Genomic DNA, 17829 nt, shown 5'->3' on the forward strand with positions numbered 1-17829 from the left:
TCTCCAGACTTCTTGGCAGGAGGTTGAGCCCCAGAAGCAAGAGCAGAAGAGGAGGCCTCTGCAGGAAGAGGGAGAAGGCCCTTCAGTATAAGTTCCTCCTGTCAAAGTGCGAGGTTGAAGCCCGCGCAGACTGAACAGGTGGTGTCTGAATGGGGGACACCCAAGCAGCCAACGCACAGAGTGTTGGCATCAGACAGAGGGAGCTTATGCTCTCTCACTGTGTGCACTTCCTGAAGCCAGATTTAGGGGTCTTGGCCATGGCCAAGAGGACAACTTACACACATACACACACTAGACAGAAAGAAGGACAGGAAAAGAGGAAAGGTTTTAAAAAAAAAACACAGACGCCGAGTGCAAAGGGATAGGATAGGGTTAGAAAAGATAAAGGCTGATCAAGAGAAAATAGAGAAGAAACCCCACAAAAAACACAACAAGCGGAGCTTGGAGCAATTGAGAAATGCTGCTGGTCAAAATGGGATCTGAGGGGAGGAGGGAGAGCGGGCCATTATGAGTAGGGGAGGGGCTTGGACTTTGGATCCAATGCTGGGGTATGCGGCCGAGTCAGATCCGTGGTGGATCCAAGTCTCTCAGGTTGAAGATCAAAGGAAAAACAACAACTTCAGATTAATAAATAAAATCAACAGTTGTACTGCTAAGTAGTTCGTACCTGCACCAAATATAAGAGTTTTAAAAAGAAACCTCTACCATAGAATATCCATATAAATAATTATGAATTTTCATTTTTTTCTTATTATGCATTCTCCTGTCAAACTTACAATCACACATAAGCAAACTAGCAAAAAAGAAGCTCAAACCTAAATATGGACTTACAATAGCCAATGAAACTAAAAATCCTGCAAATTTTTAATTGTCAGGAAGTTACCACCACTCAACAATATTCAGAGCTAATCAAAACAATAGCTCACTAAACACTGAAAGTGTGATAAGAGACCTCAGGACACAGGTGGACAGTATTCTCTCCTTTGATAACCACATTGCCACAGTAGTCAGGAAATCCTTCTACGTGGCACACCATCACAAAAGGGTTCTCATCTAGAAAAAAGGACGTCATTGCTCCTCTCTACTCATCCCTCATCAGACCCATTATAGAGTACAATGCCCCATTTGGCATGTATATCACAAGACACCTACAATTGGAAAAGCCACAGAAATACCTCACTAAGAGGATTACCGGCCTCAAACAGATGCCATACGGAGATAGTCTCAAAATACTTTAGCTCTACTCTGTCGCACATAGGTTCATAGGTAGGTACTAGGCTATTGGACCTAGGGCCTATATAAGCCTAGCCAAAAGGTACCCTGGCTTTCGCCACCCAAGAAAATTATTTTCCTGTGCCACTGTCGAGCAGAGCCATAGAAGTGATCCCCGGGGTGAATTTCCTATCTCCCATCCAATCATCAAGATTTTTCTTGAAGAGTGCTAATGAGAGGCTTTGTTTGATATAGATAGGTAGTTTGTTCCAGAGTATGGGAAGTCTCTGGGACAGGAATCTATCCCTCCAGCATGTTCTGTTTATTGTGGTGACAAGGTTTAGGTCCCTAGAGCATGTAGCTTGTAGGGATTGGTATTTCTTTAAGTGGAGCATGTCTAAAAGCTCTGGGTTTGACATAGCTTTGTGTTAGGCAGAGATCGCCTCTGATTAGGCGATATGCGACGGAGTAAAGCTGCAATTTTTTGAGACGGTCTGCATAGGGCATCTGTTTGAGGCCAGTAATCCTCTTTCTGAGGTATTTCTGTGGCCTTTCCAGTTGTTGTAGATGTCTTGTGTGGTATATACCAAAAGGGGCAATGTACTCTACAATGGGTCTAATGAGTGACGAGTAGAGGGGAACAATGACCTCTTTTTTCCTGGATGAGAAACCTTTTGTGATGAGGTATACCACATAGAAAAATTTCCTGACTACTGTGGCGATGTGATCATCAAAGGAGCGACTACTGTCCACCTGTGTCCCAAGGTCTTTTATCACACTTTCGGTGTTAAGTAGACTACCGCCTTGTGGTAGTTTGCCTACTCAGAGGCAATCTCTGCCTAACATACAAAGCTGTGTCAAACCCAGAGCTGTTGGACATGCTACACTTAAAGAAATCCCAAAATCTCTGAACCACATGCTCCAGGGACCTAAACCTTGTCACCACAATAAAGTAGAACATGCTGGAGGGATAGAGTCCTGTCCCAGAGACTTTCCATACTCTGGAACAAACTACCCATCCATGTCAAGCAAAGCTCCTCATTGGCCCTCTAAAAAAAATCTTGATGACTGGATGGGAAATAGAAAATTCACCCTTGGATCACTTCTGTGGCACTGCTTGACAGGGGCACAGGAAAATAATTTTCTTGGGTGGCGAAAGCCAGGGAACCTTTTTGGCTAGGCTTATATAGGGCCCAGGGCCAATAGCCTAGTACCTACCTATGAACCAAGTATGATCCAGTCTAGGAAACAGCTACTGTCCTAGCAAATAAATGAAATAAGTTCAACTTACACAACTGTACTAACAGTAGAGATGGGTTATATCCTGTCCAAGGATATAACTGCTGTCCAGCATTCAAAGCTTCAGAGCACCTTCCAAGCACCAAAAATGTCAAGCAGCTCTACCAGAGCTGACTAAAAGAGTTTGAGCATGAAGCCCTTCAGAGCTTTCCTGCAAGCAGAGGGGGGGAGGCTGAGCCCTGAAAGGGCAATTCTAGTAACAAAAAAAAAAAAAAAAAATCACACCAAAAACAAGGAGGATGAAGGAAGGGAGGGAGTGGCTAATGCATACATTTTTATTCAAACATCTAATATTATGGTAAGTTAAGCTTACGCAGCTATTCTATGTTCTTCATATTGATTACTGTTGCATTAGCATTAGCTAAATGGCTAGATTACAACAGCTTGCTATACTTGTGAAGTGGAAGGAGAATTGTCCTAGCAAAGACTGATCTAGACCTAGAAACGGAATCAAGCTTACGGTGCTTTGTATAATTATGTACAGAGGACCAACTGTCAGCTTCTAGAATACTTCTAGAATCCAACCCTTTCAGAAAAGCCACAGATGAAGCCAAGGCCCTGGAACAGTGGGCCTCACCTCTGCCTGGAATAAATTTGTTATGGTGAATCCTCAGAAAAACACATGCCTAAAAACGAATTAAGACCCTATCATGCAGGCAGTCAAATGAAGATGACTGATGTCAGGATGTACCAAACATCCCTGGGTCTTGTGTGAGTAGATCCAAGTCTGTGAGGAAGCTTTTATTAATTACCCCGGCCATTTCAAATGGAAGGGAAAACCACAGTTGTCCAAGCCAAAAAAAGAGTCACCACAATGATCTTGGGGGATTCCTTCGGAATCTTCAGAAGCTTCCTGGATATTAATAGAAAGGCATATAGAAACACTCCTCTCCAAAGAAAAGAAAAGGCATTGGTCTTCCAGGCCTTCTTGCACAAGAGTTCTGGAACAGAATTTTGGCAGTTTATTGTTCAGAGAAGAGGCAAAGATGTCTACTTGAGGACTAGTTTCCACTTGTGAGGGTCTTCCCCAGTACAGTTATGCTCCTCTGCCACACAATTTTGCTCTGATGGAATGTATAGTGTCTGCAAAGTGAGATTGTGCTGTAAAGCTATATCCCAAGCCAATATGACTAGTCTGCAAGGCGGTATAACCTGGATCCCCCCCTTGCTTGTTGGATGACTATGTGACTGTCGTATTGTCTGCAACCACTTGAACAGATCTTGGGGACCAAAAATGGTTCAGAGAGTTGACTGCCTTGATCAGGGGCAAGCATCTCCTTGATAATTATGTACTTGCATCTGCCCTTGGTGTTCCACACCCACCTTACACTTTTATCCCTCCAGAAACTGCTCCCCAAGCAAAGTCAACGCATTTGTGGTTTTTGACTGCTTTGCAGCAGGGAGAGAGAAAGGGAGACCCGGATTTAAGGACATCTGTTGTCTCTACCTAAAGACTTCTCTTCTGACAAACCCCAGCACTGGGATCTGAAAAAAAGAGTGTGTGTTGATGCTGGGACCAAACAGATTTCAGATACCTCTGTACCTTTCTGACATGGAGCCTTGTCATGGATATCATGAGTCACAGCTGCCATGAGATCCAAAATCCTGAGATATTCCCTTGCAGTGACTGAAGTCTGAGTGAAACACCTTGCAAATAGATCTAGATGAAGACAGATTTTTTTCTTATAGGTTCATACTAGGCTATCTGCCCTAGGGCATTTGTAAGCCTAGCCAGAGTGTGTTTGGCTTTCGCCACCCATTTAAATGAATTTTACTATGCCCTTTTTCGAGGATTAGTTTACTGTGCCTCTGTCTAACAGAGGCACAGAAGTGATACCCGGGGTAAACCTATGATCTCCCATCCACTCATCAAGATTCATCTTGAAGAGAGTCAGTGAGGGACTCTGCCTAACCTGGATGGGATTTTATTCCAGAGTGAAGGGAGCCTCTGGGTTATAAATCTGTCCCTCCAGCATGTCCTATTTATTTCTGTGCTGAGGTCAGTCCCTCGGCGCATAGCTCACGATGGGATTTGGATTTTCTGAGGTGCAGCATGTCCATTAATTCCAGGTTGGACATGGCTTTATATGTCAGGCACAGATCGCCTCTAAGCAGGCGGTATGCAACAGAGTAGAGCTGGAGTTTCTTTAACAGGGCAGCATATGGCATCTGTTTGAGCCCTTTGATCCTCTTGGTGAGGTACTTTTGGGGTCTTTCTAGTTTCTGCAGGTGTCTGGTAAGGTACATCCCAAAAGGGGCATTGTACTCAATTATGGGCCTGATGATGGATGAGTAAAGAAGCACAATGACCTCCCCTGATCTAGATGTGAATCCCTTCATGATTAGGTGGGCTATATAGAATGTTTTTCTAACCACTTTGGCCACGTGGTTGTCAAATGAGAGACTGCTATCAACTTGGGTCCCCAGGTCCCGTATTACTTCTTCTGTACTTAATGGATTACCACCTATGTGGTAATTTGTGGGCACTTTGTTTTTGCCAAAGGGGATGACTATACACTGTTTGGCATTTAGCTTGAGGCCATGGCTCTGGCACCAGTTGTCTGTTTCTATGAGGCCCTTTTGGAGGATGCTTGTGTCAGCTGGAGAGTTGATTAAAGCGCCCAGTTTGCAGTCATCTGCGAACATGGTAAGCCACAGTCCTTCCGTGTTGGCCTGTACCTCCGAGAAATATATACCGAACAAGAGAGGTCCCAGGACCGAGCCTTGTGGGAAGCCACTCGTAACTGGTTTGGAGTCTGACATGGCTCCAGCAATTCTAACCATGTGGGTTCTGTTCTTGAGCCAGTTTGCAACCCATCTAGTGACATAGGGGTTTAAACCCCTATCTATGATGCCCGAGTGGGGTATTGTATCGAAGGCTTTTGCGAGGTCCAGGTAGGCTGTGTGGACCACCTTCCCCTCGTCAATGGCCTTGGTGACTGTTTCAAAGAAATTGACCAGGTTTAAGAGGCAGGATCTGCCCTTAACAAAGCCGAACTGGGTAGGATCCAGTGTCTGTTGGTCCCCAATATCTTTATTTATGAGTTCCATGATGATCCTTTCCATAGCTTTGCAGACCAAGCTAGTCAGGCTTATGGGGCGATAGTTTCCAGGATCCGTTGAGGCACCACCTTTGTGTAGAGGGACCACTGTTGCTGTACGCCACTCTATGGGTACATATCCTGTAGTAAGGCTGAGAATGAACAGTAGCTTTATGTTTGGGTTCAGCTCATCTTGGAGTTCATGTAGGACACAGCCCGGGACACCGTCTGGTCCCATTGATGCTGTGTTTTTTGCTTTGGAGAGGGCAGTTCTTACCTGAGCATCTGAGATGTCAGGGGGGCAGCACTCTGCTGGAATAAATATTTGCTCTTTTGCTGGGGGGAGTTTGCGCTGAACCTGTCGGCCAGGATGTTGCCACTGTCTGTTGGTTCAGTGTATTTTTTGTCATTTTGGACTAATTCTGAGCATATCTGGGAATTCCCACCCAGGTTCCTAACATAACTAAAGAAAGCTTTGTGATTATCTTTAGTGCCCTCTGCAATTTTTCTCTTGAAGCTGGCCTTAGATGATTTTATGAGTGCCCGTAGTTTTTTGCTAATACTGATCAGAGATGCCTTCCCTTTTTGGGATTTTGCTCTATCATGTAGTAACTTCCTCCTTCTATTGTATAGTTTTGTTTATGGCTGGGGTCCACCAGACAGGACGTCTGTCTTTGGGGGATTGGGTCTTAGTTTTATTTGGGATTGCATGATCCATGCATTCCTGAAGGTGTTCATAGAATGCGTTTATAAAGGATTCTGCGGTCTGGGCCGTATTTTCCACAGGCCCGGGGGCTTTGAAGGATTCCACCTTGGTTTTGAGTAGTGTGAAGTTTGCTTTAGAGAAGTTTTTCACTGTGGCTTTCTGGGCAGGGGGTGGGGTTGGGATGTGGATATCCAGTGTGATTAATTTATGGTCTGATCTTACCAGTGAAGGATACACTTCTGGTCTGGAGCATAGAGTCCCCATGTTGGTGATGATCAGGTCCAGTATGTTTTCCCCTCTTATGGGAGTGGTCACAAGTTGTTCCATAGCATGTGAGTTTATAAATTCTAGGAACCTTTGGGCTAGGGTGTTGGAGCTAGAGTAATGCTCCCAGTCTAGGTTTGGGTAGTTGAAGTCGCCCAATATAATAGTGTTTGGAGAGACATTCATATTTTCCAGTGTTCTCAGGAAGGCCGAGTGGAGTTCCTGGGTTTGGGAGAGTGGTCTGTAGAAGGCTATAAACTGGAAGGCAGTTGTACCCACTGTTAGTTGCACATGGATAGTCTCCAATGCTTTGTGCTGTGCCACCAACCTGGAGGTGTGGGTATCTTTGACAAATATTGATACTCCCCCTCCCTTTGTGGTTCGGTCCGAGTTTTGGGGCTGAAAAGCATGGTATGAGGTATAATCTGGTAGTGCTGGGGTGATCCCGGGAGCCTTGAACCAGGTTTCTGTTATGGCACAGATATCGATGTTCTCCATGCTAAGGAGAGTTTCGAGTGCGTGCATCTTGAGGTTTAGACTTCTGGCGTTGAGTAGCATTACTCTTAGTTTCTTATCCCTTGTGATACCTATGTAGGTGGGTTTGTCTTTTGAGCCTCGTCTAAAAAAGGCACTACGGGGGTGGCAACAGCCTTTGCCAATATCCGAAAACCCAGAGGTGACAGGTGCAAGCCAGCCCTAGCGAAGCAGCATGGCTTGTCGAGCATGTCATCCCAGGCTGACAAGCATTGGATCCCCTTTGAATGACACCAATACTTAAGCCAATTGTTGAAATTGATCATCTTGTCTTCATATTGTGGCATCATTCTTGGTGAGGGTAAGATGCTAATCAAGGTCAGGGTCATACCAGCCTGGGCTACATGCTCAGAGAGCTCCTCTAGGTCTCTTTTCATGTAGTCCAGGGAGGTACATCTCAGGTCATTCACACCAGCATGGACAATGACTGAGTCATATTTGTACTTGCCTTGGAGTGACCTGAGTGCTTGTGTTATGTGGCGGATCCTAGCGCCCGACAGGCAGCTCACCGTGACCTTCTCCTTGTTCAGCCTGGTGAGCGGGACATCAGAGTTGCCTGATGATAGAATCACCTATTACAAGTGTATCAGGTGTGTTGTTTAGCCTTAAGGGCTGTGACTCTTCAGCAACTGGCTTTGTGAACAGTGTGTTGCACGTGTTTTGTTTTGGGGTAGTGGTTGCTTGGGTGTCTGCTTTGGAGGTCTCTGCTGCTTACGCAGATTTCTATTTAGAGCCTCCGAGTATGTTTTTGTGTGTTTGGTTTGCTGTCGTGGTAGGTCTATGTGAGACTGGAATTGTATTGAGTGTGGATACCTTCTCCTCCTGACTGGTTTCGCCAGTACTGAGTTGAGAGAGCTTAGCCTCCAGTTTGGCTATATGGTTGCATCTCTCACATATGTTGGAACTTGTTGGGAGGAGGAGAGGGTCGTCTGTGTACATGAGGCAGTTGTAACATTGCCTCAAGATTCCCAGATTCACCAGCTGGACCAGAGAGGAGACTGCCAACTGACCTTTGGACATGCTAGAATAGTACAGGGAACTCCTTTAAAATTGAAAAAAAGGGCCAATGGTGAGTAAGGTACTCAAGGGGAGTTTGCGAGGGTGTAGTGCTTTTAAGTTTTTAGTGTTGACTTATATAATTGCTTTAGTGAGCAAGTGCCAGGCTTTAGAGTAGGAACAGGGTGTTTATTATGACAACTACAGCAGTTCTAAGGGAAAAAGTGAAGAGCAGACTTTGTGGAGCTGAGAATGGTTTAAACCCAATTAAGCGCCGCTGCCCGATGCTGGGCTATGCGCAAAATAGCACAAAGCCGCACTAAATCGGGTTTTATACAGGGGGACTTGAAAGAGCTAGAAATTGGCCCAAAACAGCCAATAGACTACCACATTTTTGTGCTGGGAACACTCCTCCAGGGATAGATAGGCTGTTCTAAGCTCCCCACTCCCACTGGTGAACAAAGAAGCCTCCTTTTATCCAAGAAAGGAAATGGGCAACAGAGGAACTTTCCAAAAGTCCAGAATACAGCAAAGCCTGTATTTGGACTACTCTAGGTCAGGAAATGCGGGAAAACAAGGATTTTTTTTGTTTTTTCGTTTTTTGAAAATAAACAGCAGGAAAATGCAAGAAATATGTAACACAGGCTAGCGCACTTGACTGTGTAGTCTCAACAGGTAAATGCAACAAACAGGACAAACTTTAAAAGTGCAGGTGCAAAAACAACTTTAAACAGTTTAAAACAGTTAAAGAAGCAGAAATACTTGCTATTTAGCTAGATCGGACAGTCGCCCAGGTAGTAGCAGGAAAAAAACACTTATCAGGTAAGCAGTCGCTCTTTTAGCCTCTCTGCTGCTAGCACCACTCTGCAGGACTACGAGGAGCTTGGCTGAGTAGAAACAAGTGCAAAAAACGTGCCAAAGCGGGTTTTATACAGAGGGACTTGAAAGAGCTAGAAATTGGCCCAAAACGGCCAATAGACTACCAGATTCTTGTGCGTATGGAAGATAAGCTCTTTGAAATGAGGTGTCTGATATCCAAGGAACACAATCCTGTGTTTGAGAGTCAAGAAAGTCTTTTGAATGTTCTTGGAATCCCAGTTTCTGCAAGAGCTTTCTCACCCATGGGAGATTTCCATCACCTTGAAAACGACTCTGCAAAGATAATCAAGTCATTTAAGTGTGGAAAAATGTGGATACCCTGCAGCTTGCATTGAGCTATTATCAGAGCTAGACACTTTGTGAACACTCTTGGTGCAGTTAAGGCAGAGAACTGATAATGTGATCTAGGCACACAAAAAAACATCTGAAGTCTGGATGAACAGGGATGAACTGATAACTCTAGACTTATAAGATGCTTAAAAGGACACTTAAAGAGGAAGAGGTAACAGGTTGTGAAGTGACATTATGAATAAGCACCATCACAAACAGGTTCAGAAAAGAAAGATTCAGAACTTGTCTCCAAACATTTTCTTTCTCTGACATGAGAAACATTTTGGAATAAAACCCCTTCCTCACCTGGGAAGGACGAACTGGTTCCATCACTCATTGCAACAGCATATGATGAAGAACAGGTGGACGTAAAAACAGTGATCTACAGGATGAGGAATGATGCCCTGGACAGCAGAAATTTCCTCTGATTGCCATATGTACCCTTGATGAATGACTTGCAGTACCTATACTTGTCTGAAACAATCTGTTGTCAGACAGAAAAATGGAGATTCAGACTTTCAGGAAGAGAAAAGGGGCCAGGGTGGGAGGGGGTCACAGACTTGTTTGAATGTCCTTGGTTTTGGAGGTTTGAGAATTCTTTATAGAACCCCCCCCCCCCCCCCCCGCCATTTCTTCTTAAGTGTCCATGTACCTGAATTGTGTTAATGTAGTTTATTCTGTTTTTTTTTTGCCAAAATAGATAAGAAAATTCCTAGGGCAATTTAGAAAAGGAGAGCTGACCAAGATTCCCTAGATCAGACTGACCCTCTCACACTTTTTGATCACTTCTAAAGCTGAGGGGCCAAATAGTAGATCTTTATCCAATGGAGAATTTAAAATCTAATTTTTTACATCATCTGGGAGGTTCTGTGAATGCAACCAAGAAAACCTCTTTAAAAAACAGCACCAGTGGCCATAGTCCTGGAAGATGTAGGAGGGTCATACATACACTGCAAACAATGAGTAGTGACCTATGCAACAGAAGAAACTAAGTTATTTAATGCAGATTTTTTTCCTTCTGAGCTGGGAATTGCTGTTTGAATGCTTATTGTGCCTGCTTATTTGAATTAAATCTTTCTGAAATTGGTACACCTTGTTTGCTATAGCAAAGACTAGATTCAGATTTGCTGAATCTAGCTCAGTTTGTATAACCTGAGCATTAATCCAGGCCATCCTCTTTTTGGAGAAGGTTCCCCTGCATCCCAGTGGTAGGACTGTGCAGTTAGAGCTAGTCTGATTGAACGTTGCTAAACAGAGCTCAGTTTCAAGCTTTTTTATTGGTTAATTTGTTTAAATCAGTTTGCTCTTGTTTGCTACTGTTATACTGAAGTGTGTTTCTGTTCTCCTGTGCTAAATCAACCTTAAAAAGAAATTATGTGTACTCACCATAATGTTTCAACCTGTGGGTTACGGATCAGACTCTGATCCAAGCCAGCAATTTCACAAGCATCTGCTCTGAGCTCCTCCCCCTACCCATAATACACCACCAACAACTTCCTTCCTTCAGATAGAGTTTGCTACCCCATAAAACAAAGAACCCGATGGGAACCTTATTCCATCAACTTTTCCCAACTAGAGCTGCAAAAGCACACTCTGCTACATACTAAGCCAGCAGGTTCGGGGAAAGGAGGGGGGGTGGTTGAAGACAAATGAAGTACAACTACTCAGATGGAACGTTATGATGAATACATAACTTCTTTATCTTAAGTAGTTTACTTCATTTGGTCTTCAACCTGTGGAACAGAGTCCCCAGCTACCTATACCCTTGGGTGGCCCTTATGGAAAGATGCACTGAAGTACAGAGGAGTCAAAGGATGCCAGGCCTCTAGATACCAAATCCAGCTTATAGTGGGAAATAAAAAGTATGAGACATGGACCAAGTAGCCGCAGAACAGATATCATCAGATATCAGAAGGCCGCTGAAGTAGCCATTGACCTGGTGGAATGGGCTCTAACCTGACATCGCAGAGACCAGCCCTTGTCTTTGTACACTTGAAAAATAGAGAGAGAAATCCATTTAGCAATGGTCACCTTGGAAATGGGTTTACCCAAAAATGGTTTAGAGAAGGACACAAATAACTGGTCAGACTTTCGGAAAGACTTGGTTCTGGGCAAGTAAACACATAGTTGTCTATGAACATCTAACAAATGCAACTTGTATTCACCTTTATTTTTGAAATTTGGGAAGAAAACATATAAATTGATAGTCTGATTGATGTTTGCCTCAGAGGCCACTTTGGGAAGAAAAGAGGGACGGTATGAAGAGAAACCCTATCCTTGTGGAAAACAATGTATGGGACATTGACAGACAATGCCTGAAGTTCTGAGACCCTCCTAGCCGAGGTGACAGCCACTAGAAAGGCAGTCTTCCAGGACAGAAATTTAAGGTATACTGTTGCAGCTGGTTCAAAAGGAGGAGCAACCAGTGCTTGCAACACCAAGGTAAGGTCCCATGGAGGAGTGGGATCTTTGACCAGAGGACAAGGGAAAGGTACCTTTGATAAATCTGGAAGAAGCCAAAGAAGTCATATTTTCACCAGTGTGGAAATTGGAAATGGCAGCAAGCTGTACCTTCACTGTCGAAGAACTAGCCCCTTGCTGAAAAATGTTTGCCAAAAATTCAAGAATAGCCGGAATTGGTGCCAAGAAGGGATCTAAGATTCTCCAAGAGGCCCAGATGGAAAAACGCTTCCATTTGCTATGGTAAATTTTTCTGGTGGAGGATTTAAGAGCTGCCACCAGAAAAGACTTGACAGACAAAGACAAACCAGGAGTCCTGGCAATTAGGGGGAACTAGAGCAGCCAAGCTGTGAGCTTCAGACTGTCCAGGTTCGGATGAGGGAGCCCTGAAGGGTGAGACATGAGATCCGAGCGGGGATCCAAAATCCAAGGAGGAACTAGAAGATGAGACCAGAGGAAGGGAAGCCAAACCTGGCAAGGCCAAAACGGGGCAATAAGGATGACTTTGCTCCCCAGTTGATGCACTTTCTGTAAAAATGTTGGGACAAGAGGCAATGGAGGATAAACATAAAGAAGACCAGGAGGGCAAACCTGGATGAGAGCATCTCTGGGGGATTCTCCCTGCGGGGGGTTCAGAGCGAAGAACTCGCTACACTTCACATTGGAAGGAGATTCAAAGAGATCGCAGCAAGGCTGACCCCACTTTAGAAAGATCTTCTCTGCTACTGAAGGATTCAAAGACCACTCGTAACGCATCAGGATAGAATGGATTAGCTTGTCCGCCAGAATGTTGAACCATCCTGGAATGTGTATTGCTACCAGAAAGTGACTGGTGGAGATCGCCCATTCCCAAACTCTCATGGCCTCTCGAAAAAGGGGGTAGGATCTAGTCCCTCCCAGTTTGTCGATATACCAGACCACCAACATGTTGTCTGACTGAACTGCAATTGTTTCCAGAGGAAGAAAGTCTTGAAGGGCCTACAACGCTAAAAGGACCACTCATCTCTAAAACACTGATATGCAAACTGGTCTCGATCGGGGACCACACGCCTTTGACTGTCCTTTCTGAGCAATGCCCCCCCCCTAGCTGGGAGGTGTCTGTGGTCACTGTGGCTTGGGCCGGGGCTGCAACAAATGGACATCCCTCGAGTATGTCCAAAGAATGCAGTCACCAAAGGAGGGACTCCCTGCAGGCTTTGCTTATGTGTATTGAATGTGTCAGTGGAAGATCCAGCACAGGACCACTGTACCGCAAGAGTCCACTGTAGTACTTGCATATTCAAACGAGGACACAGAAGTGTAACTGTGGCCACCATAGAGCCAAGGGCTCACAACAATGCCTCCACTGGGGGTAGATACGAGTGAAAAATGACAGCGATGTGCATTCGTAGATTTCGAATTCTCTCTGAAGTTAGGACGACTTTTGTCTGCAAGGTGTCTATCTGTACTCTGATGAACTCTATGACATGGACAGGGTGTAGACAAGATTTGGCAATATTGACTGCAATAGCTAGATGATACACTAGACGCAGGAAATAGTCCCTGGCCTGACAAGTAGATGCTTGGTGGAAGCAGCAACAATCCTCCAGGTACGGAAAGACCTGAATCCTCTGAAGCCTCAGTTGAGCTGCTACCACTGTCATAACCTTGGTAAACACCCTGGGGGCTGTGGTGAGACCAAAGGGTAGAGCTCGAAACTGATAATGACTGGCCCCTAGCTGGAAGCGAAGGAATCTCCTGGAGCTTCTGTGTATCTTTATGTGATAGTACGCATCCTGGAGGTCTAACAAACACATCCAGTCCCTCTCTTGCAAGTAAGGCAGGATGGACTGTAACGTGACTATCTGGAACTTCTCTTTGGCAACAGACAGGTTCAGGGTTGACAGGTCCAGAATCGGCCTTAAGCCCCCCCGTCTTTTTTGGAACCAAAAAGAACCTGGAATAGATGCCCGATCCGGACTGATCTCGGGGGATGGGTTAGATGGCTCACTTCTTTAACAGCTTGATTACCTCTAGTGCCGGTGCCTCCCTTTGCGCTGGTGGTATGTCTGGGAGGTGTTTTGGTGACACGGGAGAGCCCAGTTAATGGTGGGGTAGTTGAAATCGCCCATTATTAGGGTGTTGGGTCGTACCCTAATATTTTCCAGTGTATCAAGAAATGAGGAGTGGGAATCCTGGGGTATGGCGGGGGATCTGTAGCAAGCTACAATTTGGATTACGGTCTTGTCCAGAGTTAGTTGCACTTGGATAATCTCGGATGCATTATGCTGAGCAACTTAGCCTGGAGGTGTGGATATCCTTTCGGTCCAGGTTAGGTGGCCGAATAGTGTGGTATGAATTATAGTCTGGTAATGCGGGGGTGCTCTCTGGAGCCTTGAACAAGGTCTCTGACACTGCACAGATGCTGCCCAAATATGCACCCTTCTCCAGGATGGACACATGCCTCCTTCCTACTTTGCTGTCAATTGCCCATGTCGTAAATCTAACTCTGGTGACATGGGCTGTAGCTATGAATTTATCCCTCTATGCCATTGGTGACTGAAAATAACCTACCATCTTTGATGCTAACATCAACAATCCAGAGCACTACATTTAACAGCCCTTAATCCAAGGTTCCTAGAGTCATACAATTTATCTGCAATCTTACATTTGCACATCCTAAAAACTACCAAGGCTCATGCACTACACTAACATATATTTTTTTCATACCAGCTTTACCATATTCAGGGCTGCAGGTCCTGGCCCTCAACAGGTGTAAGCCAGACAACAAAATATTTTATGTATAATATGGTCTGTAGACTGCTGGCAAAGAAGGAAAACAACCTAGCCATACACCAGCAATTCAAGTTAATTAACTGGTTAAAGTCAGTGGAAGGCCTGCTACAAAGGGAAATGCTCACTGTCCAAGCAACAATTATACTTTCTTGGGAAGACGCCAGAATGTAAAGTCCTATATGATGTCATGTATGCTTTATTATTTTTTTTTTTTTTTTATATTATTATTGTTTTTTATTTTTCTTCTTTCTAACCAAACCATTTTTTTTTTTGTAAAGTGTACAACTGATGGAGCTTTCTCCTCCCGCTCTACTGAAAACGGACATATATCCAGTTGGACTAGCCCGGTCAACAAATGTAAAATAAAATAAATAAAATATTAACTGCTTACACCATAGTTAGAGCAATAAAGGCATCTAGTGTCAACAGATGGGTGTGTGCGCTGGGACACAGAGCTACAGTTACTTAAAATACGCATATCAATTTTTGAGAGATGAAATTCCAGGAATTATACAAGTAATCTGACATGTAATTTTCAGTTATTACTGTGACTTCATTATAAGTTCTTACTGTATCCATACATAATCAAAATTAAAACAGTCTATTTATAGAACACTGAATAAAGCAAACTAACAGCTCCCAAGTAATCTAATAAAATAAGAAATGCAAATTATGGTAAATTAGTGTTTTGGCATAAAATAGACAAGCCCATGGAATCTTTTACTTCTCTGGTACTTAGCCTAAATTACAGTTTTATGGTATTTTCCTGGAAAAGCCCAAAAGTACTGACCCCAAACATGCACAAAGTGCAATGCCATATATCTATGCCCTCCCAAAAGAATACGAGAAAATACATCCAAGCCAAAGGAGAGACACCAAACAATGTTATGGTTTTAAAGCTATGGACAACAAGTCAGTATTTTACTGTGCCACTGGACATGACAAGAAAGAACGTCTCCATACAATTTTAGATTTCCCATTTAGTAAAATAAATGAAAGCAGATAAAGTTTGGCTTACAGGCAAGCATGATAAATGGGTAGCAGTTGGCAGTGCTGATAACTATTAAAGATCAGCCTAGAAGGACAGGAAAACAGTAAAAAAAAAAAAAAAAAGTTCACACTTTTCTGATATCTGACAATGAACTACATTCGAGATATTCTCAGATGCTGACAAATAACAACAAAGAAATGCAACAAGCTGCATGCTGACAGTTTACCTTTACTACAGTCCCAGAAGGAACATGTTTCAGAACAACACAATTACTAGTTTTATTGGTAGCTTGACCCCCAGGCCCACTTCCTCGTACAAACTGCTCTTCAAGTTCATCTTCATTCAGTGTAACAAGATTTGCCAAGTCCTTCTTTCCTATTTGTTGTACAAAAACAGGGCAATTTCTAGGAAATATAAAGACTCTTCCCCGTTGTCCAATGACCAATTGCCTCATTAGTGGATGCCATTCTTTAGTGGACAACTGTACAAAATTATACAAAATGGATGCTATCATCATGGAGCTGCACAGTCAAGTTCCAGGAGATCATACCTATAAATGGATAGAAAAAAAAACACATTTATTAGCGTTAGAAACTCAAGCAGGTGATCTTTTTTTCCATCTGTGTATAATGCCACAAGAAAAGGATATCCTACTTTCTTTAAACTCCAAAAATAAATAAAGTGATTATTCACATTTCAAAGAATCAGGGAAAATTACATAATTCAGTTCTCCTCTCTCTCACTTGTATTGCCAGAAAAAATAGTGATCTTCAAGTCTGTTTACACATATTACATACACAATCCATATTAAATGCATCTATCATATGTGTTTACCTTTATATGTATTTATGCATATATACACATTACACACACACACACACACACACATATATATATATATATATATATATATATATATATATACACACACACACACACACATATACACACATACATATATATACATATATACATACATATACACAAAGTGCACACGCCCCTGTTAAAATGCCTGGTTTTTGTGATATAAAAAATGAGACCACAATAAACAATTTCATAACTTTTTCCACCTATAATGTGACCTATAACCTGTACAGTTCAGTTGAATAAACAAATCTGTTAGGGGAAAAATATAAAAAAAAAAATAAAAAACATACAATAAGCTGGTTGCATAAGTGCGCTCACCCTTAAACTAATACTATGTTGAAGCACCTTTTCCTTTAATTACAACATTCAGTCTTCTTGGGTACACACCTGCCACCAATGAAAGAGACTCTAACTCCAAATAAAGCTCAGCTGTCCTAGTAGGATTTTCCTGACATTTACTCAGTTGTCTGCTACAGGAAAAGCATCAAAGGGATCCCATTGTCGAAAGGTATCAGTCAGGAGAAGGGTACAAAAAAATTTCAACAGCATTGGATATACCATGGAACACAGTGAAGACAGTCATCAAAAAGTGGAGAAAATGTGGGACAACAGTGACATTGCAAAGAACTGGACAGCCCTCCAAAACTGATGGTCAGGGAGGCTGCCAAGAAATCTACAGCAACACTTTAGGAGCTGCAGGAATTTCTGGCAAGTACTGGTTGTGTACTGTATGTGACAACAATCTCCCATATTCCCCATATATCTGGCCTATGGGGTAGGGTTGCAAGACGTAAGCACTGTCTTGCACAGAAAAACATCCAGGCCCGGCTAAAACTTGCAAAACAATACATCAAGTCTCCCGAAGCATGTGGGAAAATGTGTTATGGTCTGATGAGTCCCGAGTCCAAGGTTGAACTTTCTGGCCACAATTCCAAAAGGTACGTTTAGCGGAAAAACACTTTGCATCACCAAAAGAACACCATCCCCATGATGAAGCATGGTGGTGGCAGTATCATGCTTTGGGGTTGCTTTTCTTCAGCTGGAACTGGGGCTTTAGTCAAGGTATTGGGAATTATGAACAGTAACAAATATCAGTCGCTTTTGGCCCAAAACCTTCAGGTGTCTGCTAGAAAGCTGAAGATGAAGCGGAATTTCACCTTTCAATGACAATGACCCCAAGCATATATCCAAATCAACAAAAGAATGGCTTCACCAGAAGAAAATTAAAGTTTTGGAATGGCCCAGCCAGAGCCCAGACCTAAATTTTTAATTGAATGGTACAAGTTATAGGTCACATTAAAGGTGAGAAAAGTTCTGAAATTATTTATTGTGGTCTCGTTTTTTTATATCACAAAAACCTGGCATTTTAACAGGGGTGTGAACACTTTTTATATCCAGTGTACATACACACACACACACATATATTATATATATATATATATATTAGGTTCATAGGTAGATACTAGGCTATCGAC

At 43.2% G+C, this 17829-nt stretch overlaps 1 protein-coding gene across 1 annotated transcript in view; it reads right to left on the bottom strand.

Annotated features, from left to right (window-relative positions):
* MTRFR (mitochondrial translation release factor in rescue) overlaps nucleotides 1-16037 on the bottom strand; it is a 133992-nt gene extending 117955 nt beyond the window's left edge. The window contains exon 1 of the mRNA XM_044078709.1: nucleotides 15714-16037. Coding sequence (XP_043934644.1) covers nucleotides 15714-16004 — 291 coding nt within the window. The 5' untranslated portion in view covers nucleotides 16005-16037. The remainder of the gene's footprint in view (nucleotides 1-15713) is intronic.
* Between the last annotated feature and the right edge of the window lie 1792 nt (nucleotides 16038-17829).

This window comes from Protopterus annectens, chromosome 1.part1 (genome assembly GCF_019279795.1).
Source record: "Protopterus annectens isolate FY-2018-M chromosome 1.part1, PAN1.0, whole genome shotgun sequence".
NCBI classification, from domain to species: Eukaryota; Metazoa; Chordata; order Ceratodontiformes; family Protopteridae; genus Protopterus; species Protopterus annectens.